The following is a 23,264-nucleotide window of genomic DNA, read 5'->3' on the forward strand; positions in this document are numbered from 1 at the left end:
AGAATAAGCCACACATTATTCCAAACAACTTTATATAGTGTATTAAAGATTATACACTGGCAGTCAGTCTCAAACTGCTATCGTAATCTGAACAACAGTAGCTGGACTGGGCTGACAAACTGAAAAATCATTAAGACTGCATTATTTATTTATATAAATTATATAACACCTTTCATTTTAAGAAAAAAATATACCAGTATGGACATCTTTAGTCTTAAGCATACAGTATTCATATGTGTTGCTATAGCAAAAATGTTAAGAAAAGGAATGCAACAATGTGGTTCAATCAGAAGCTATAGCTTAAGAAATAACCACAGTCCAAGCAGATATAGACTGGAAGATAGAAAAGCCACAATATTATTTAGAGCAGATTCAACTTGCATCTCCAACTAGAACACACTTCTATTTTTGAAGCATATGTAAAAATAGAATTGCTGCAGAGCATCCAATCTCAGGCAGCATCCTTGATCACATGGTATCTCCGTGCAGGCATTTGGGGCTTTAACAAACTTAATTAAGAATCAGAAACACATAGTTAAAGGGAAGATTTATGCAGCTTGCACAAGAGGCCAGATCAGAGCCTTGGCATACTGATTTACAGTAACTCCTAATAACCTGTCAGATGCTTCAGAAAATGGCAAACAGACCACTAAAAGAACAGTATTCCACTCTCCTAGGTGTAGCAGGAGCATATGGCTTCTGTCTGACAATGCAAAATTAACTAAAGCATGAAATGGAAACCATTTCTTTCTGTTTTTAATAGAAAAAATCCTGACAGATGCTTATCATGGCTAATATTCACTTACAAACCAAACGAGAACCTCCTGAACGATATGCCACTGATTACTAGTAGATGGGAATTCACAGTGAGGGCTAATACCCTGCTTGTGAGCATCTTGGATGCATCTAGCTGACCAGTTAGAAAGATGATTCTAGACTAAATCTTCTAAAGCCTGCAAAGTAGTTGGATTACGTCATCTGCTCGCATACTCTTATACAGAATCTTATACAGACTATACAAGCCATATGGGAGTTCTTACCGTCTCAACATGTAATTTTGCTACATAAATAATGAACTAAAGAAAGGTTAAATAGAAAAATTACAGCTTCCATTAATCAAAGCTATTCCATTTTTCTACATAAAATACAATCAACGCAGCACAGAAGAATGAGTAACCAGGGTGAAGTAGTGGTTAGCACATTAAACTCAGACCCAGAGAACCTGGATTCTAATCGCTCCCCTAGCCACAAAGATCACTGGGTGACCTTGGTTTAGTCTTGCCCTCTCAGCCTAATCCAAGTCAGAAGGTTGTTAGGACTGAGGGTGTGTGTATACTCTCTCTCTATATATATATATAATAAGAGCAAAATTAAAACAACAGAAGATATTGTACACCTTACATTGCTTTACAAAATATATCCATCACTTCAGAGCTCTACCAATTTCATTGGAAATTTCACAAACATTGTTTTCAGCCTACACAGAAATGTTCAATATCTAGGTCAGCCATCTTTACACCACCTTGGCCACTGCACCATGTGGACCAACATATCAATTTACACGAAATATACCAGAAGTTTTTGGTGTGAGAAGAATTCTACTAAGGTGGGGGAGAAACTACTAAAAGAAAAGTATTCCTGAGATGCCAATCCCAAAAACTTTATTCAGATTTATGCATCACATTATCAAACAGCTATATCCAAAAGGTCCGAGGCCAGCACTTTGCCTTCATTTTATCAATAGTTTCTTGGCACAAACAACCATCTTTAAATACTAGCAAAAAGCTCCTTGATTGCTCAGGCCTACGTGACCTTTAGCATGGGCATGCTATTGCCCCCACCTCTATACAGAAACCACCTCTATACAGAAACACTAAAAAACACCCTCAAATATGGATTAATTTCCTTTCCATCATTTCTAAAGCAGAAGACAGAAGCAAAGATTACAAGGATGGCAAAAGGGAATAATTTTCAATTATATATTTATATGTTATTATTCAATGTTTTGAATAATAACATAAATATATTTAAAAATTGGAATCGCCCTCTCAATAGCAACAGTGGTTACAAGTACTCATTCAGTGGTTACAGTGCAATCCTATAATGCCTATTCTGAAGTCTGTTGGCATCCATCTGTCTCGAGAGACAATGGAAGAGTGTGCCTTTGGCTTCCAGGATAAAGTCAAACTATAGGAGAGTTACAGCGCCTGCTGTGGCTGTAGAGACTGATACAGGAGAGACATGTTTTATTGCCCCACTGAATTCAAGGACTTACTCCCTGGTGAATGTGCACAGTATTGCGATCTCTTTGATGGGAAGCCAAAATTGCATATCCAGATAATGGCCAATGAAAGTGTTTGAACATAAAAAGGTGCTTTATATTGACATCAGACCGCTTTTCATTTTATCCAGTTTAATTTGCTGATACCAGCGCTCCATGGTGTAAGACTACCTCCCTCAGCTCTGCTATCTAGATATGCCATGACTTAACTATGGTCCCTGTCTTCTGGACTAAAATAACCAACTGCAAATTGTTGGGGGAAACCAAAGCCTAGTCTCCTAAGAAGCAAGTGGGCATGTAGATAAAGGAAGAGTAGGTGAAAAGAAGAAAGGTTTACTATGGTAAATGTCTAGACTACTAGAATCATTGGATTAGGTTGTTTTTCTGTGAGGAAACCGCATTGAATTGTGAAAACATGTATTAAGCAGAACTGGCCGCCTTCTCACCTCATTCCACACCCAGTAAAGCCACAGAAACTGAGAATGCATCAATCAGCAAGGCTGTGGTTTCTTTAATAATAAAAAGCTTAATATGCTATTATCTAAATCTTTTATTCTACTTGAAGCTTTTCTCTTTCCCCACGACCACTATTTTTTTCTTCTACTAAATGGATCATGTACCATACTAGGACCAAACCACTCTGCCAAGCCCACATCTGAAAACCATGAATTGTTTGTTCCAAAAAATTATCTAGTCAGGGATTAAGCAGTGGGAAAGGTCTCAATTCTTACAGAAGCTTACAAAAGTCAATTGCCTAGTGTTGAATTCAATTCTTAGAATATTGTCAAAGGATCAGGGTTGTCACTGAGGGAAAAAATAGTGGTCCAAAAAGCAATTTGCACACAACCCTTAATGAACAGGAATTCCTACCATCCTTACTCCTTTATCAGATCCAAGACCTCACATAGACTTGAAAGCAGGTACACACACTATAAACCCTCACATTTCCCCATCTGAGGAACAACAGCAGGGGGGGCTTTTGAGCCTCGAAGTTCAAAATGAATTATCTCATGCCTAGGAACAGCTGAAATATTGGAGATTTCCATAGGGTACTATTTTTATTTTTATTTTGCATTTTTGTTATCTATTCCTGGTAGGGAAAGGGATGGAGAGATATACAAAGAATAAGAGGAACCCAGTGCAATCAGGGACAGATAACATTTCAACGGGCTCTGGTTTCTTCTACACTGGAATGGAAGGGGAAGATTTGGGTGGCCCTGTTCGTTCCTAGAGATGAGAAACAGCAAGGCTCCCTTTTAGTGACCCTTTCCTTCGGCAGAATATGGAGAGAAAAAAGGAGAAAATCAAGGTCTGGACGACGACAACAACAACAACCAGGAGTGGCAGCAGGGAAGGAGGTGCTTGATAACAGAGGCACAGAAAAAGCCAAGTGTCAGCCGCTTTAAGCACCTGGCCATGGTAGAGAGAGCACCAGACAGGCTCTCCAAGCTTCAGGCCTGGAGAGATCCGTGCATGGGTTGAATGACTCCCTCCATCTGCACCAAAGCCATCTTCCCCACCGCGACAGGAAGAAGGGAAGCAGGGATTTGGACTGCTGGCTTGGGGGCCTCGATCCGAGGGAGGGGAGGTTGCTTAGGAATATGCAAGCAACGTACAAGCAAGAGGGGGGAGATGGCTGTTTCTGGGGAGGGGGGGTGTTGTTTTTTTGAAGGGGGTGTTGGCCCCCAAAGGATTCAAGAGGCGGGGGGTGGGGGGAAGGATATTCCCTCCCTCTCTTTCCCTTTCCACCCAGAATATAGAGCCAAAATCGGGGGCGTCAAAATCCCGAGGGAGGAAAAGATCCCTTTTCCAGCCGCACCCACGATGAAGGGGGCAGGAAAGGAGGAGGAGGGCGGCGGCGGCGGGGAGCGATCCGAGGTCTCCGCCTGAGCCTGGATCGGGTCCAACAGGACCGGCCGGGGACGGGGGGGGGGGGAATGATGCGGCGCGGTGTTGCGGGGTGGGGTGATATAGGAGGCAGCCAGGTAGGATGTTTGGGGGGGGTCTCACCGTTGATCACCCCCACCACCACCCCGGCTAGGATCGGGGCCTGACTCACCGCTCTGCTCCCCGAGGAAGACCAGCTTGAATTTCCGCAGAGGGTTGCCGAAGTCTCCGCCGGCCGACATGATGAGGAAGAGGAGGAGGAGGAGGAGGAAGGTGGGGAAGCTGGAAGAGGAGGAGGGAGGAGCCGCCGCCCGTCCTGGGGCTCCCCTGGCTGGGCTCCCTCGGGGGCGGAGAAGGGGCGAGGGGGCTGGAGGGGGTGAGGGGACGGGGGAGGGAAGGGAGGCCGCCGCTGCTTCTCGCCCCCCTCGCTCGCCCGCTCTTGCCCCCGCGGCGGGTCTTTCCTCCTCCTTCTCCCCTCACGGAAAGGCAGCGGCGAAGGGAGGCAGGGAGCGGCCGGCGGGGCTCGGGTCTCTTCTCTTCTCCGGCGACGGGCGGCCGTCAGTCCCTCCGCCAGCCAGGCAGCCACGACGCAACGTCGCCCTCTGCGCCCGCTGAGGCAATCCCGGCCCCGCCTGCGGCCTTGCCTCTCCTCCCTCAGGCTCGCCGGCGCCGCCTCTTCCCCGGCTCCCTCCCCTCAGCTTGTTATTCGCTTGGCGAGTGGGAGCGAGCCCGGGCGGAGGGAGGGAGGAAGGTGAAGAGCGAGCGTGGAGGCCAATCAGAGGGCAAGGGAGATGAGGCAAGTCCCGCCCCTGCCTCGCGCCTGACGGACGGACAGGGAGGGGGAGGGCGAAGAGAGAGAGACTGAAGGCCAATCACGGGGCAGGGAGAGGAGTTACGTCCCGCCCCTCTTCGCGGCTGACGGACGGACGGAGGGAAGGAGGCGCGCGCGCCCGACTCGCCTGCCACTCATACCGCTAGAACAGCCCAGGCGGCGGCAGCGGCGGCGGCGCTCGAGACGAGTCTCTACGCATGCGCGCGAAACGAGAAAGAGGGCGTGGCCCGCAAGGAGCAGCGGGGTGGGGCTTGAGGTTGGCGGCGGCTGCAGGGTTGCGCGTGCGCCCCCGGCCAGTGTTGATTGGTTAAGGGACCCTCCCCTGGGGAGGCGGGGTTTTCTCTTTCTTATATTTCGTCCTGGCGTGGCATTTATCCTGAATACCCCGCGGTGGGTGCAGTGCAGGTAACCTGTGCTGCATTTATGTATCAGCTAAACAAGCTATAGCTTAGGGCCTCACTCTCTTGGGGACCCCCAAAAAATTTAAAGGAAAAAAAACTGGATGTACATTTCCAAAATACAGTGGTACCTCGGGTTACAGACGCTTCAGGTTACAGACTCCGCTAACCCAGAAATAGTGCTTCAGATTAAGAACTTTGCTTCAGGATGAGAACAGAAATCGTGCGGCAGCAGCGGGAGGCCCCATTAGCTAAAGTGGTGCTTCAGGTTAAGAACAGTTTCAGGTTAAGAACGGACCTCTGGGACGAATTAAGTACTTAACCTGAGGTACCACTGTATAAGATAAAAAAGAAATAAAATAAAACCTACATACAGCAACAGTGTTTTGTGTTGTATTGGCTCCTGTGATGTAAGTCATAGGCCCTGCCTGCTAGCTTGCTCCCTAAAATATCACTGGTTTGCTCATTTCTATTTATATGGACGTGGGTAGCGCTGTGGTCTAAACCACTGAGCCTACAGGTTGCCAATCAAAAGGTCAGCGGTTCGAATCCCTGCGATGGGGTGAACTCGCGTTGTTCAGCTCCTGGCAACCTAGCAGTTCAAAAGCACGTCATGTGCAAGTAGATAAATAGTCATCACACTGGCGGAAAGGTAAACAGCATTTCCATGTGCTGCTCTCGTTCACTAGAAGCGGCTTAGTCATGCTGGCCACATGACCCAGAAGCTGTCTGTGGACAAATGCCGGCTCCCTCGGCCAATAAAGCAAGATGAATGCCCAACCCCAGAGTCGTCTGCGACTGGACCTAACGGTCAAGGGTACGTTTACCTTTACCTATTTATAGGGTGCCTACTTTCTGCATTACGGTTTATGAATTATTATTATGAATTATGGTGCTGAAGGAGACTCTTGAGAGTCCCATGGACTGCAAGAAGATCAAACCTATCCATTCTGAAGGAAATCAGCCCTGAGTGCTCACTGGAAGGACATATCATGAAGCTGAGGCTCCAATACTTTGGCCACCTCATGAGAAGAGAAGACTCCCTGGAAAAGACCCTGATGTTGGGAAAGATGGAGGGCACAAGGAGAAGGGGAGGACAGAGGACGAGATGGTTGGGCAGTGTTCTGGAAGCTACCAGCATGAGTTTGACCAAACTGCGGGAGGCAGTGGAAGACAGGAGTGCCTGGCGTGCTCTGGTCCAGGGGGTCACGAAGAGTCGGACACAACTAAACGACTAAACAACAACAGTTCCACCCTGTATTTCAGCTTCACGTTGGCCACAGCGTCCAGCCATGTGCCCCTAAGAAGGCAGCACCATTTTTTTCTGTTGTTGCTCAGCAGCAATTGGTATCCAAAGCAAGACTAAACCTGGAGGTTCCATTTAGTGAGCATGACGAATGTATTATATAGCCATGGAGTGCAGGTTGGGCATGTTTCCTCCTCCCACACACACATTACTCAGTGACACAGCTGTGATAAAGCCTTTTTTCAAATAGGCCCCATATGCATACCTGAAGGCAGATGGACATTTAACAAGGAAGCTCTGCCCATCACCGCTGCTGCGAAAAAGCTCCCCTGATAACTATATGGCTGCTTTGAGGCTATTGCAGGCCCAGCAGCTCTGACAGAAGAAACCCCTAAGTACAGTCCATCTGTGGTATGTACTGAGTTGAATAGGATCCAAAATGCAGCAGTCTGATTGGTCCTAGAACAATGCAGCAATATGATTGGTCCACAGGAGCCACCCAATCCAGCTCCAGGTGGAAGTGAATCCACAACCTGATTGGCCTACAGGAGAATCCCGGAATTAGCCAATCACGTGGGGCCCATTGTGTAAATATAAAGCAGACATTCTGGGGGAACTTCCATTCCTCCTCACCACTATGAGCTGAATAAAGAGCATGAAATCCACTTTCGACTCCGAGTATATTTCACCATCCCAACAAATATGGGAACAGGAAGCAAGGATGACCCGTCAATAAGGCTTGAACCCCAACACCACGCTTTGGGCCCTTCCAATCTGTCACTATTTTGGAGTGGGATTCAATCACATACTGGAAAATTCAGGTTATACCCCCTTCCCCAGAAGATCAGACTTGTTGCACTAAGGAAAGTGATGGGGAAATGTACTGGAAATTGCAAGGCATTATCTAACATCCCTGTGAACTCATAATGGATGCTCAATAATTAACCAACTTTACCTAACATCCTTGCAAACAAATTGGCACAAATCCACAATAACCATGTTGTTTACAAAGCGATGGTTCTAAGTCAGGGGTAGGCAATGTCAGAGCCTCCGCTACAACCGACCTGGAAAAGCTCATCCTCCGGTCGAGTCCTTTGGAATCGCCTCCAACGATGATTAACGACCTGAGCCTCTGATAAGGCTCCAGGCAGGGTCCCTCATTACGCAGAGTATCCAGCAGCAGGGAAGGACAAGAAATAGGAGCTACATTGCAAAGAGTTTTATTTCTAACTACGCAGACAGAAAATAAACATCCTCTCTCTGTGAGAGCAGAGAGACAACTGGAAAAACAAAGGAACGGGAAAGCAGTAACATCACATCCGTCTCCCGTCTTCCAAGAGACTTCCAACAGTCTGGAATGTCTGGAATGCAAAACAGAGTCTTGTGGCTCCAAGCACTGGACAGTGGCAACACACAGAAACCTAACAGGCAACCTAATAATAATAATAATAATAATAATAATAATAATTTATTATTTATACCCCGCCCATCTGGCTGAGTTTCCCCAGACACTCTGGGCGGCTCCCAATCAAGTGTTAAAAACAGTACAGCGTTAAATATTAAAAACTTCCCTGAACAGGGCTGCCTTCAGATGTCTTTTAAAGATAGGATAGCTGCTTATTTCCTTCACATCTGAAGGCAGGGTGTTCCAAAGGGTGGGCGCCACTACCGAGAAGGCCCTCTGCCTGGTTCCCTGTAACCTCACTTCTCGCCATGAGGGAACTGCCAGAAGGCCCTCGGCGCTGGACCTCAGTGTCCGGCAGAACGATGGGGGTGGAGATGCTCCTTCAGGTCTACTGGGCTTTAAAGGTCAGCACCAACACTTTGAATTGTGCTCGGAAACGTACTGGGAGCCAATGCAGACCTCTCAGAACCAGTGTTAAGGCCCGGGGGCCGGATGTGGCCCAATTGCCTTCTCAATCCAGCCTGCGGATGGTTCAGGAATCAGTGTGTTTTTACCTGAGTAGAATGTGTCCTTTTATTTAAAATGCATCTCTGGGTTATTTGTGGGGCATAGGAATTTGTTCATTTCCCCCCCAAAAAATATAGTCCGGCCCTCCACAAGGTCTGAGGGACGGTGGACCGGCCCACGGCTGAAAAAGTTTGCTGACCCCTGTTCTATGTTAACCGGCGAATGAAGTGACATACATTGTGAAGAAAGTGTACCAACTGACCAGAAAAAGATGACATGACATGCTCTTTTCTGCCTTTTACGGCCCTAAACGGCCTTGGTCCAGTATAACTGAAGGAGTGTCTCCACCTCCATCGTTCTGCCCGGGCACTGAGGTCTAGCGGCGAGGGCCTTCTGGCGGTTCCCTCTCTGCGAGAAACCAAGTTACAGGGAACCAGGCAGAGGGCCTTCTCGGTAGTGGCACCTGCCCTGTGGAACGCCCTCCCACCAGATGTCAAAGAGAAGAACAACTACCAGACTTTTAGAAGACATCTAAAGGCATCCCTGTTTAGGAAGCTTTTATTGTTTAATAGGTTATTGTATTTTAGTGTTTTGTTGGAAGCCGCCCAGAGTGGCTGGGAAACCCAGCTAGATGGGCGGGGTATAAATAATAAATTATTATTATTTATTATTATTTTATCAGCAGCTTCACTTGCAGGAATCGGCAGGGGACATTTTCACAAAGGAGCACTAATCCACCTGTTAAGTCTGCGCCACAAGCTTCTGCTAAAGCTATCACCGACTCGAGTCTAGTCGAAAAGCCTAACAATATCTTGATTTATAAGAACGTAGAATGCATCCAGAGTAATTACTGTTCCTAATTCCTGCTGTGAAAGAACAATAAAAAGGGCGACTTGTCCATAAATAAGCACATATGTACCTAAAGCTATCTGCTGGCATTAGGGGCTTCCGCTGTGCTTTCTGCCGTATTCCTGCACATTCCCAAGGGGCAGCCAGAACAGGATCCATTTAAATCATTTTGTGACTAAGGGTTTTCCAAGTGGGTTACTGGAAGCGCTTTCGTCGTGGTGAGTGAGCTTCAGTGGGCTGGAAAGAGTGGAAATGGCAGCAGGGCTCTTTCTGCAAGAGGGAGGCTGCTGGGGGCGAGGAGATGGTGCCTCTTTTTAGAAAACCAGCCTTGCACCGGCTGCTGAGAATGTACGTTTCATAAGCCCCTGCCTCCCCCCCCCCCCGGCTGAAATGAATGGGAGCCGCCTGTCTTCCTACACAGGAACACGACCCGTGCTTTTTTTATTTCTTTCTTTATTTTCCGCACGCCTCCCATTCATTGCAAGCGGGCGTGCAACCCCGGGGGAACTCCCTGACTCGGAGCTGAGTCACGGCTTGCCAAGCACCTGTCCCCGAGAACATAAAAGCACGTCCGCTCCACAGCAACAAATGTTTGCTGGTTCTTTTGCCCACCCAAACCCATTATAACCAGCCGGTGGTTTGTGCTATGTTTGTCGTTGAGTTGGAGCCGGCAGTTATTTTAATCTGGGCATAACTGCAAACTGTTTATTACTATTGTTATTATTGGTTTCTATTGATTTGTTTGCTTGTTTGTTGCTCATATAGGATATTTGGGGTTTTTAAAAAAATGTTTGATGCTTTGTTGTGTTTTTATATACAGTGGTACCTCGGGTTACAGACGCTTCAGGTTACAGACTCCGCTAACCCAGAAATAGTACCTCGGGTTAAGAACTTTGCTTCAGGATGAGAACAGAAATTGCGCCGCGGTGGCGCGGCAGCAGCAGGAAGCCCCATTAGCTAAAGTGGTGCTTCAGGTTAAGAACAGTTTCAGGTTAAGAACGGACCTCCGGAACGAATTAAATACTTAACCCGAGGTACCACTGTATGTTGTAAGCCGCCCAGAGCTACTGGGGAAACCCAGCAAGATGGGGGGGTATAAATTTTAAAAATATTATTATTATGTGCCCCTAATGCTATGGGGCTTCATGTATACAGTGGGGTTAAGAACTTAATTCGTTCCAGAGGTCTGTTCTTAACCTGAAACTGTTCTTAACCTCGTATTTACGGGATACGAGGGCCCTTGTATCTACGGGACCGCCTCTCCTGGTTTGCCCCACGGAGGACCCTAAGGTCCATGAATAACCATAGTTTAGAGGTCCCGGTCCCTAAGGAAGTCAGACTATCCTCCAGCAGGGCCAGGGCCTTCTCAGTGATGGCTCCGACCTGGTGGAATGCTCTGTCCCAGGAGACCAGGGCCCTGCAGGATTTAACCTCCTTCCGTCAGGCCTGTAAGACAGAGCTATTCCGCCTGGCCTTTAATTTGAATTGAGCCTGATCTTTTATTTCCCTTCTCTTTCTTCCCCCTCCCCTTTTATGAAGATCACCCGCTCTGAGACCCCACAGCTAATTCTCCCCTGGCCTCCTCACTGGCCCAAGTAGGACCAATTCAGCCAGCAAGCCCTGGGGATTATTCAATTGATTTTTGAATTTTATTGTTATTCATGTTTTTATACTGTATTTTATGCTGCTTTTAAAATTAAGTGTTTTAGATTTGTTGTTAGCCGCCCTGAGCCTGGTTTTTGAACCAGGAAGGGCGGGGTATAAATAAAAATTTATTTATGATGATGATGATGATGATGATGAAATGAATGGACCTAAATTAGTCACGTGCACTAATTTCAACGGATCTGCTCTGCTTGTGGCAAATGTTGGATTCAGAAGCCTTGCTGCCTCCAACGGATCCCAGTTGCTCAAAACCACAGGAGGGGAGAGTTACTCTTGTGCAATGGTCTGCTTGCAGGTTTCCTGCAGGCATCTGTGAATGTGTATTTTAATGAAGAGGCTGAACAGAGCGAAATATTATGAGTCATCGGGGAAGAGAGTGTGTAAACCTGTGTGTGTGTTTAGTTTAATTTTTCTTGCTATTTTGTTCATAGTGGTTTTACACGTTATCAGTGCTTTGTTAGTCATATAATGGGACATGCTGCAGTTGTGATCTTTAGCCTGTTTCTTTGTTGCTGCTTTGCTAATAGTGCTTTATAGGTTGTAATTGTTTTATTGATGTTCTGCTAATTATATATGATTTATGCTGTACTTGTTATGTTATTGTTCTTTATTGTTTGGAAGCCGATTCGATCAATAAATCACTCCGGTTGGACACTGTGAGACAGGATGCCGGACTAGATGGGCAAATTGGCTTCATCCAGCAGCCTCTTCTTATGGACTGAAATAAAAAAAATTAAGGTCTTTTTATATATATATATATATATATATATATATATATATATATATATATATAAATAAAATAAACGTTCATAAATGTACCAACCAAGCACATACATAGATATGTGGACCACATGTCTGGAGCAGCACAGGAAGACCGCCCTGAAACCATTTTCACTCCCAAACTGAGCAAATGTTTTCTCGGCAAGGAGGGAGGAGGTGGGGGAGCCTCCCCATTGTCTATTTGTTCACAAATCCTGTTTTAAGGGTATGTCTGTCTATGAATAGGGTGAGCCTGTGAACTGGCTCAGGAACTAAGTATTTGTCATTACGAAAGGCTGGCCAGGCTCCCCAGGGTATCCAATCAAGTGACCATTAACATGTAACCTGCCAGACAGGAGATAAACAACGCACTCAGATTTCTGTTGTAGACCGCCCTTTCTGTGATGTAGGTATGATGTATCTGGGGGTGGTCTTGGACTCCAAGGCGGGCAATTTAAAATGTCAATATAAGGGCGGGCACACCTTTGTTCTGGGTCCTCCTCTTTCTCCTGTGTGTGAGGGGAGCACCCTGTTGCAACAGTTCACTAAAGCTCAGGCTTATGAGCCGCTTTGCTTCTCAATATTCTCTGGTTGGCCTCTGTTATTTTCTCCGACCGATGGAGAACCTACAAAGCACTCTATAAGGGCTCTTGTGTCTCCCATAAGGGAATAAGGGCTGTTATGTACAGAAGTTATGTACTGTTATTTTCACCCACAACTTAACAAGGGCAGATTTACGTTTATTACAGACAATACTTATTTTGTGGTGATCTGCCGCCCAGCTTTGGGCCAGGTGGTCTCCCGTAAGATGCCCAATGTCATGTCTGAAGACCCTTCATTAGGCTTCCTCGTTTTCCTTTCCACTCCGTTGGCACTTGATTAATAAGGTGGCTGCAGTAGCCCTTCTGCGTAAGGGACTCTCGTCACACAGGTCTTGCTGTTTCTCGAAAGCCTATTAATAATGGAGGAAGTGAACGAATAGCTATTTTGCAGACTGGGGAGTCTATAGTTTCTATTTTCGGTCTTTTCAGTCCCGGTTCCTCGATGTAATGAAGTGGGTCTCCAAGGGCTGCTTCAGGCCACAAATGACAGATAACAGAAGTGAAATTACGTCTGTAATCAGGCAGCTGTTTTCAAAGAACTGGTAAATAGCGAAACGGAAAGGACGTCATTTTCTTCACACTGATATTAGAATATCTTCCTCCTTTGTCCTGCAGAAAAATAATACCTGTACCGCCGGCTACCGCTGGAGAACCTACAACGGACTCTATAAGGGCTCTTGTGTCCCCCATAAAGGAATAAGGGCAGATTTTCGTTTATTACAGAATGTTAGGGGAGGAGTAGTATCTTTTGTAGTGCTCCTTCTGGGGTAGTTTGTCCACCTTTGGTCCCCACCCTGCACTCAACTCTCACCTGTGTCTTCTAGAAGATGTCAGTATGTGACAGCAGCCACACCCTGGGAAACAGCTTTGACTGGCCAGTTAAACCAGACAAGGGTAGCCGATGGGTCTCAAACCCTCGATGAGTTAGGATTTCTCCGGTGAACTGAGTGGACAAGAGCAAGAGTGGGTCCAGCGGTCAAGCAGGCTGTTTCTGCATGTGCTGCAGAGGAAGGTGAGCGGCAGGTGGGTCTTGTCCACCTGGGAAGGGAGCCCAGCTAGGAGAGGGCAGACTCTGATCCTAAACATCCGCTGCCCTGTGAGATATCTTCATCATGTTCTAAACATGCGTCTTCAAATTTTGAGACCTTGCTTTTTTATATATATTTTGCAAAATGTGGGCATACAAGTTCCCAACTCTCCAAAGTCATGCAATCTAGAGCCCAAGGTGTCAGCATTCCAGAAATCAGCTGGAACCATAGCTGTCAACTTTTCCCTTTTCTTGCGAGGAATCCTATTCGGAATAAGGGAATTTCCATTTAAAAAAGGGAAACTTTGACAGCTATGGCTGGAACACCATTAAGCACATTGCAAATCACTTAAGAGGTGCCTTGCAAGAGGTAATTCATTAATAATAATAAGAAGAAGTTGCAAACATTAACAGGTAAAAATTGGGAAGACAGTAACAACTAAAAAGTGAAGGCATCCAAAACCAAAGTGACATAACTAGTTCTAAATGAGCAAAGATCGAGCTGATATATACTCTGCTTTTAAAACCAGATTTCCCTCCCCGAAATGCCACACTCAATATGGCTGTTTCTCGGGGCTGAAAGTATGGGCCAATCAGAAAGCTAGTTCTTAGGAGCTGCCTCCCGGGGTCCCGTTGCTTTGATTGATGCTTTTCCAACCCAGTGACAGAGGCAGCAGAGAGGCCCAATCACTGTGGAATGGGCGGGGAATTCCTGCCAATAGGGTAGGACGCCCCGCAGTTTGGCTGCACCGTGCAAGCTGTTGCCACGTTTGAGATTTGCTGCGTTCTTAGCCTCCTGTGAGTCTCCCAGTGTTGTGCACCAGCCCTGTGACTGAGGAAATATGGCATCCTCTGGACTTATAGGGAAGGCCTTGCAGTGCAACCCTATGCACAGAGGCCAATAGGAATAAGCCCCCTGAAAACCCGTACTGTGTTTAATAGGTAAAGGTAAAGGGACCTCTGACCATTAGGTCCAGTTGCGGATGACTCTGGGGTTGTGGCACTCATCTCGCTTTATTGGCCGAGGGAGCCAGCGTACAGCTTCTGGGTCATGCGGCTAGCCTGACTAAGCCGTTTCTGGCGAAGCAGAGCAGTGCACAGAAACGCCATTTACCTTTCCACCAGAGTGGTACCTATTTATCTACTTGCACTTGACGTGCTTTCGAACTGCTAGGTTGGCAGGAGCAGGGACCAAGCAATGGGAGCTCACCCCGTCGCGGGGATTCGAACTTTCTGATCGGCAAGTCCTAGGCTCTATGGTTTAAACCACAGCGCCACCCGTGTGCCTCTGTTTAATAGGTAAAGGTAAAGGGACCCCTGACCGTTAAGTCCAGTCGCGGACGACTCTGGGGTTGCGGCACTCATCTCGCTTTATTGGCCGAGGGAGCCGGCGTACAGCTTTCAGGTCATGTGGCCAGCCTGACTAAGCCGTTTCTGGCGAACCAGAGCAGCGCATGGAAACGCCGTTTACCTTCCCGCCGGAGTGGTACCTATTTATCTATTTGCACTTTGATGTGCTTTCAAACTGCTAGGTTGGCAGGAGCAGGGACCGAGCAATGGAAGGTCACCCCTTCGCAGGGATTCAAACCGCCGACTTTCTGATCGGCAAGCCCTAGGCTCAGTGGTTTAACCCACAGCGCCACCCGCGTCCCTGTTTAATAGGGAGGGGTGCATATATAGGGTTGCAGCATGGTTCAGTCTGCCAGCAGATGGAGCAGCTTAAATGTGCATTCCTGCAGCAGCTGAGTCACTATTGTATTGAGTTGTGCCTCTGCCTCATGCAAGGTGATTCAGACAGTGCATTTGTCCTATGAGAGATCTGTCTTTTGTGCCAGCTGGTATGTCAGTCAAAGAGATACTGGAACCCACTGGTTTCTGGAAATCTCCTGGCTGCTTTCAAGAAATGTTCTTTCCCCATAAACTGGTGCATAGACTTTTTTTAGACAGAACAGATTTGAGTCTGGGATCTTCTGATGATCTTTCTCTGAGCTCAGCGATTTCCTGATAAGACAATGTCAAAGAATATGTTGTTGTTGTTTAGTCGTTTAGTCGTGTCCAACTCTTCGTGACCCCCTGGACCAGAGCACGCCAGGCACTCCTGTCTTCCACTGCCTCCCGCAGTTTGGTCAAACTCATGCTGGTAGCTTCGAGAACACTGTCCAACCATCTCGTCCTCTGTCGTCCCCTTCTCCTTGTGCCCTCCATCTTTCCCAACATCAGGGTCTTTTCCAGGGAGTCTTGTCTTCTCCTGAGGTAGCCAAAGCATTGGAGCCTCAGCTTCAGGATCTGTCCTTCCAGTGAGCACTCAGGGCTGATTTCCTTCAGAATGGATCAGTTTGATCTTCTTGCAGTCCATGGGACTCTCAAGAGTCTCCTCCAGCACCATAATTCAAAAGCATCAATTCTTCGGCGATCAGCCTTCTTTATGGTCCAGCTCTCACTTCCATACATCACTACTGGGAAAACCATGGCTTTAACTATACGGACCTTTGTTGGCAAGGTGATGTCTCTGTCAAAGAATATAGCAAGCCTCAATTTTAAAGGAGCAGGCTCATTCATATGAAACAAGGCGCTATGAAATCAACAAGGACACTTTGCAACCTTCCTTCCTTACCTGTGCTGATGGTGCAAAGGGCAAAAAGAAAAGCAATCCCAGCAGAAGAATCGAAATAAGTTGCAAGTCCAGCCTTACAAGCTCTTTAAAGCCACTTCAGATGTTGCTGAACTCTCAGTTCCCATCATTCCCAGCCAGGATGGCCAATGGTCAGGGATAGTGGGAGCTGAAACCCAGCCACTTGTGGAGGGCACCAGGTTGGCTATCCCTGAACACACTAGGTACACTACAGTGAGGTATAGACTTGCTTTGTTTTTGTTTTCTTTATGTATTTTGTGTTTTTATGCTGTGAAGCGCCCTGAGATCTTTGGGTGAAGAAGGGTATACAAATTTAGTAAATAATAATAATAAATTCCAGATGCAGATTCAGCACATAGCAACCATAGCTTTTTTACGATTATTATTATTTTTTTATTTATTGAATTTATATATTGCCTTATGCCCAGAGGTCTCAGGGCACTTCACAGAACAAAATCAAAATATTAAACCAAATTATATATTATTTGGTTTAATATTTTGATTTTGTTCTGTGAAGTGCCCTGAGACCTCTGGGCATCAAAATAAAAATATATATAATCAAAATAAAAACAACCCAATAACCCCTAGATAGATAGATAGGTATAGGCATGTGTATTAAAATGAAGGGAAAGAAGAATTATGCGTCTATTTAGTAAGTAGAAGCGGGAAAATATTCAGTAGTGCTGATGAGGCTTGCTTTTTGGGTAATGACGGATACAAGCCTCCTTCTTAGTAACAGGGAAACTCTTGAGCCTTGCAAAGAAAAACTGATTTAAAAGCCACCCAGACATGAGACCCCGCCTTCCTCTGTCGGTCTCCAGGCTCCCCGTCCTTAACCAATCGGAGCAGCCGTCGGGAGGAGGACGCCGCTGATTGGTGGCGGCGACCGTCTCCTCCGCGGCCTCGGCCACTTTGATTGGAAGGACGAAATTGCGGCGGAACCCTGTGTGGACGGGCCGGGTGAGCGAGGGGGACCCGTTTTGTCGTTGCACGCGAGAGGCTTGGGGGGCGTGTGTCGGCGGTGGACCCATAGAGACTCGTGCTTGTCCCGCTGCGTCGCCGTGGTTACCGCCTGGAGGGGTTCTAGGAGCGGCTGGGGAGCATGAACGCGGCTCTGGGCAGAGTACGTACGCTTTTTCGGTGGGCAGAGGGATGAGGAGAGAGACGGGGCGTTTTGACCTTCTTACTGCACTGCCAGGAGTCTTTGCTTCTGCCTCGATTCTCATTAGCCTCCCTGGTCAAAGCAATAGCTCAGGGCCCAGTGGTTCTCAACCTGTGGGTCCCCAGATGGTTTGGGACTACAACTCCCATCATTCCTAGCCAGCATGACCAGTGGTCAGGGATGATGGGAGTTGTGGTCCAACAACATCTGGGGGCCCACAGGTTGAGAACCACTGGGTCAGGCATAGGCAAACTAGGCTCTCCAGATGCTTTGGGACTACAACTCCCATCATTCCTAGCCAGCATGACCAGTGGTCAGGGATGATGGGAGTTGTAGTGCAACACCTGGGGACCCACAGGTTGAGAACCAGGCATAGGCAAACTCAGCCCTCCAGATGTTTTGGGACTACAGCTCCCATCATCCCTGACCACTGGTCCTGTTAGCTAGGGATGGTAGGAGTTGTAGTCCAAAAACATCTGAAAGGCTGAGTTTGCCTATGCCTGCAATAGCGCTCTGCCATTCCCAGAATCCATTTTGGTCGGTGCTATCGATTCTAAGTTGTGCCCCTATGTTCTCCATGGGGCACCTTGTTAGGTATAGGATTGCATTGCGAATTTCCCATGGATCCTCTCTTGAGTGGAATGAGCTGACTTGCAGGGTTTGGGGAGGTTAAAAAACGTAAAGGACCCCTGACCGTTAAGTCCAGTCGCCAATGACTCTGGGGTTGCGGCGCTCATCTCACTTTACTGGCTGAGGGAGCCGGCGTACAGCTTCCGGGTCATGTGGCCAGCATGACTAAGCCGCCAGAGCGGTACCTATTTATCTACTTGTACTTTGACGTGCTTCCGAACTGCTAGGTGGGCAGGAGCAGGGACCGAACAATGGGAGCTCACCCTGTTGCAGGGATTTGAACCACCAAACTTCTGATCGGCAAGCCCTAGGTTCTGTGGTTTAGGCCACAGCGCCACAGAGTTGAGGTCTATGGGGTGTTAGAGGAGGGGTGGTATCTCTGGTGGGTGCTCCTTTGGGTTTGTTTGACCACCTTTGTTAAAATTTATTTATTTAGTTTTTCAAATTAAAATTTTAACAGAGATATATCACACATAAATCATAGAAACAAGATTCCAAGGAATCTCCTGGATTTCCATCCTCCCCTTTGTGGGTCCTTATTATTAATTCTTTCCTTCCGCATCTTTTATGATAATCCAAAACCTTTACCTCTACTGTTATGTCCGTTATTCAACCTTAAACTAAAAGTGATATTCCAATCCCTACTAATGATTTTAACTGTTTACAACGGTCCTTAAGTTGTAAATTTCCCCCATTCCTTGTTAAAATGTTAGTCTTCCTGATTTCTGACTCTTCCGGTCATTTTAGCCATTTCAGCATAGTCCACAAACTTCATCCGCCATTCTTCTTTGGTGGGAACTTTTATCTTCTTTCCATCTCTGGGCCAGTAACAGCCGTTCAGCCATGGTCATATACATAAATGATCTATTCTGCTCCTTTGGGATTTCAGTTTGTCCACCCTTGGTCCCCACCCTGCGCTCAGCTCTCACCTGTGGCTTCTAGAAGCTGTCACCAGGTGACAGTGGCCACACCCCGCAAAACGGCTCCCACTAGCCGGCTAAACCAGGTGAGGGTAGCTGATGGGTCTCACACCATCAGTGAGTTAGACACTTCACCTGCATGAGAAGATGGACCCCGGCTGATGAAGAGTTGGGTATGCTGGGAGAGAGTTGGGTATGTTGGGAGAGAGTTGGGTATGTTTAGCCTGGAAAAGAGGAGACCTGAGTGGAGATACGTTGTTGTTGTTTAGTCGTGTCCGACTCTTCGTGACCCCATGGACCAGAGCACGCCAGGCACTCCTGTCTTCCACTGCCTCCCGCAGTTTGGTCAAACTCATGCTGGTAGCTTCGAGAACACTGTCCAACCATCTCGTCCTCTGTCGTCCCCTTCTCCTTGTACCCTCCATCTTTCCCAACATCAGGGTCTTTTCCAGGGAGTCTTCTCTTCTCATGAGGTGGCCAAAGTATTGGAGCCTCAGCTTCAGGATCTGTCCTTCCAGTGAGCACTCAGGGCTGATTTCCTTCAGAATGGATCGGTTTGATCTTCTTGCAGTCCGTGGGACTCTCAAGAGTCTCCTCCAGCACCAGAATTCAAAAGCATCAATTCTTCGGCGATCAGCCTTCTTTATGATCCAGCTCTCACTTCCATACATCACAACTGGGAAAATCATAGCTTTAATTATACGGGCCTTTGTTGGCAAGGTGATGTCTCTGCTTTTTAAGATGCTGTCTAGGTTTGTCACTTTCAAATATCTAAAGCAAAGCTTTCCAAAACTTTCATGCTGGTGACACTCTTTTTAGACAGGCATCGTTTTGCAGCATAGCAGTTCAATTTTACTAGCAAACCGGAGGTTAAACTAACCCCTTCCCAGCCCTGGGAGGAGTGTGGGGAGCATCTGTGTGACACGCCTACATATTGCAGCCGACACATGAATGTGTTGTGACAGTCTGGAAAGCTCTCGTCTAAAGGACTGGCACATGGAAGATGGAGAAAGCTTGTTTTCTCCTGCTCTGGAGGGTACGACTTGAACCCGTGGCTTGCAAGAAAGGAGATCCTGACTAAACACCAGGAAGAGCTGCTCAACAGTGGAATGGACTTCTTCAGGAGGTGGTGGGCTCTTCTTCTATGGAGGTTTTTATGCAGAGGTTGGATGGCCACCAGGGATGCTTTAGCTGAGATTCTTGTATTCCAGGGCGTTGGACTAGATCCCAACTCTACAATTCTATGACTACAAAACCCTACAAACAGTTTGGAGGTGATCCCAAATTTTGGAGTTTGTAGTTAATGAAGCTTCCTTCCTCCATTATTTGCCTGATGTTGGTTGCCTTTTTTGTCTCAGGTTTCTCCTCCCAACAGGAATCTAGGTCTTTAAATGTTTGTCTCCAAGGGAGCACAGTTGTTCAGCCTTTTTTAGGGGTGCAGTATTTCATAAAGTAACATTGTTGAGCTTTTGAGGGGAAACCTACCCCAAACATAGTGATTTTAAGCTTTCTGAGCTGTTTCCGCTGATTTTTCCATCGCGTAGCCATACATTCCCTGACATTTGGCCAATTCGGCAATATCCCCCCAACGCCATTTTTACACCCTAAAACCAGGACATGTCAGGAATTTTCCTGACGTATGGCAGGCCTAGCCTTTTTGATCTTTGTAGGTCATTTCAGAACCCTCAGTAAGGTATTCAAAGCTGTTTCAATCCATCCAGGAAACTTGGAAGTTCAAGCCTCATGGGACCCTTCCTTTGATTGCTTGTTTTAACCCCAGGTAGCTTTCCCCACCTTCTCCCTTCTCCCGCTGTTTCTTTGCCACCTTTCCATTGTTGTTATTTTCCTCTGGTTAGCAGGAACCTCAAGGGGACGTGAAGTCATGTGTTCTCCCTCTTCTATTTTTGGAACTGTCTTGGGAGCCTTATAAGAAACCCAAGTTGCTTACGCAACACAGGACTCAAAGGTGACCTACAAAGGCTTGCCTATCTCAACAACCAACCTGTCCTCATTCACTGATGCAAATAGATAACAAAGGGCGACTTGATACCTAGGAAAATTGAGGCAAACGAGCTACCCAAGGATTTGCGCATTCTGAGAATGTTGGTTTAGGGCTTGTCTACAGTTCCTCTTGTCCTGCTGCTTTCTCCCAGGGAAAACTGCTCTTTAGCGTTCAGTCAGAGCAAAAAGGCAATTCAGGTTTTTCATGGATTGCTGTTTGTTCCAGTTTAGAGCTAAAGAGAGACATCACCTTGCCAACAAAGGTCCATATAGTTAAAGCCATGGTTTTCCCAGTAGTGATGTATGGAAGTGAGAGCTGGACCATAAAGAAGGCTGATCGCCGAAGAATGGATGCTTTTGAATTATGGTGCTGGAGGAGACTCTTGAGAGTCCCATGGACTGCAAGAAGATCAAACGCATCCATTCTTAGGGAAATCAGCCCTGAGTGCTCACTGGAAGGACAGATCCTGAAGCTGAGGCTCCAATACTTTGGCCACCTCCTGAGAAGAGAAGACTCCCTGGAAAAGACCCTGATGTTGGGAAAGATGGAGGGCACAAGGAGAAGGGGACGACAGAGGACGAGATGGTTGGACAGTGTTCTCGAAGCTACCAGCATGAGTTTGACCAAACTGTGGGAGGCAGTGGAAGACAGGAGTGCCTGGCGTGCTCTGGTCCAGGGGGTCACGAAGAGTCGGACACAACTAAACGACTAAACAACAACAGAGCTAAAGAGCAGATTTTTACTGGGAAAGGACTGGGGCAAGGGGGAAATCACTTGGACCCATGCCTAAAAAGCACGAGTCAAGTGCAGAGCTGCTCAGACCGTGCTTCCTAGGCATGAGACAAGCAGAAGTGTGGTAGGTCCAGTAAGGGCTGTTCCACCCTTACTCTGCCATGCCCACTTACCCCATAAAACACCGTGTGTGGATGGGTAAAGCCTTGGCTGCAAAGGAACAATTGAAAGCTGTAAAGCATGCTTTTGAATGTTGCTTTGCCAGCACAGCTTGCCTTTGGCTCCTTTAAAATTCAGCACCGATCGCAAGCCTGATAGAATTGGGTCCTTTTGGGAGCTCCAGATCAGAGACAATTGGTGCAGAGGAACGCTTTTCTTTTGCAAACTAGCCTTTGCGGTACACTCTGTTGCCTTGATCCAAGCTCTTCGATCATGGTGATACCAGGAAATCCACTCCTCTTCTCTCCTTGGAACAAGTAAGAGTGACTCCTCCATTTTCTCGTTCTCCATTTTCTCACCACAGCCAGTGTGGTGTAGTGGTTAAGAGCGGTAGCCTCGTAATCTGGGGAACCGGGTTCGTGTCTCCGCGCCTCCACATGCAGCTGCTGGGTGATCTTGGGCCAGTCACACTTCTCTGGAGTCTCTCAGCCCCACTCACCTCACAGAGTGTTTGTTGTGGGGGAGGAAGGGAAAGGAGAATGTTAGCCGCTTTGAGACTCCTTAAAGGGAGTGAAAGGCGGGATATCAAATCCAAACTCTTCTTCTTCTTCTTCTCTCCCTCTTATCACCTCCATTTCCTAAATCTCACCTTTCATTTGCCCTTGCATGGCCCAAACTCGTGCCACCTTCCTCATAGGTTGGCCAATGGCCAGGATTGATGGAGGGCGTCAGGTTGGCCAAAGCTTCCTGGATGCATCTATGCTTCCATTTCAGCCTTCCCATTCCTTAATTTCATTCTTTATACAGCAAAAGTAGATTTCCAGCCTCTCATCTATCGCTGTCTGTATCATCGAAACAAGTTAAGTGTAAACTGTTGTTCTGGGCAGAATGGGCTTAAAAAAACTCTTCTGTACTATTCTCAAAATATGTCACCAGGGTTATGTATGTAGTCATGTTTGTTGGCATGTAATGTATGACTAGGGACAGGTGCAGACTTGGGGACTTCCTCCCAGATCTTCTCTTTCCTTTTTAAAGATTGAAAGCCAGTGGGCAGATTTTGAAATAGATTGACTTAAGTGCATGTATATCATCTTGAGCTGAAGACGAGTCTGTGGCTTCAAGAGTAAATCCAGCCTAGCGTGTTCCCCATCCCCCTGAAGATTACGCTGTGGAAATACACAAGTACAAGTGACAGAGTATGCAAAAATAGAAATTGCACTCATCTGTCTTCCTGTTGTTCTCTTGTGAACACCAGCCTTGAGGGCGTCTAATAACAGGTTGAGAAGTTTGCTGGTGGCTTGCAAATGTGGAGCTTTGAAGTAGGAGGTGAACGCTGGAATAGATTACCAGGGAGCCATCGATGCCCTGAAAAACTCTCTGCAGTCTTTCTTGACATTTTAAGGGTATTTTTCTTTTCTCCCCCCCTTTCTCCATCCCACTAGGCCTTCTACCTGGGAAAGGAACCCCTTTTAAAACAGACGCCTGCGCTTATCAGGTAAGGTGAATAACGTTGAAGCAAGCATGACATCCTATCCTGAACAAATTTATTCTTGTCGGTAGGGTGGTAGC

The 23,264-nt window shown here is 47.0% G+C and overlaps 2 protein-coding genes across 4 annotated transcripts in view; one reads left to right on the plus strand and one right to left on the minus strand.

Moving 5' to 3' along the window:
* Positions 1 to 4,897, minus strand: part of RAB6A (RAB6A, member RAS oncogene family) — a 55,832-nt gene extending 50,935 nt beyond the window's left edge. Inside the window, exon 1 of one of the 2 annotated variants that reach the window (XM_083610206.1) lies at positions 4,341 to 4,897. In XM_083610206.1, coding sequence (XP_083466332.1) covers positions 4,341 to 4,410 — 70 coding nt within the window. In that variant the 5' untranslated portion in view covers positions 4,411 to 4,897. The remainder of the gene's footprint in view (positions 1 to 4,340) is intronic. The other variant, XM_083610205.1, reaches the window with a different exon arrangement.
* Positions 4,898 to 17,052: 12,155 nt separating this feature from the next.
* Positions 17,053 to 23,264, plus strand: part of MRPL48 (mitochondrial ribosomal protein L48) — a 116,306-nt gene continuing 110,094 nt past the window's right edge. Inside the window, exons 1-2 of one of the 2 annotated variants that reach the window (XM_083610184.1) lie at positions 17,053 to 17,213; positions 23,138 to 23,190. In XM_083610184.1, coding sequence (XP_083466310.1) covers positions 17,193 to 17,213; positions 23,138 to 23,190 — 74 coding nt within the window. In that variant the 5' untranslated portion in view covers positions 17,053 to 17,192. The remainder of the gene's footprint in view (positions 17,214 to 23,137; positions 23,191 to 23,264) is intronic. The other variant, XM_083610185.1, reaches the window with a different exon arrangement.

This window comes from Podarcis filfolensis, assembly GCF_964270895.1.
Source record: "Podarcis filfolensis genome assembly, chromosome: 4".
Taxonomy (NCBI): Eukaryota; Metazoa; Chordata; class Lepidosauria; order Squamata; family Lacertidae; genus Podarcis; species Podarcis filfolensis.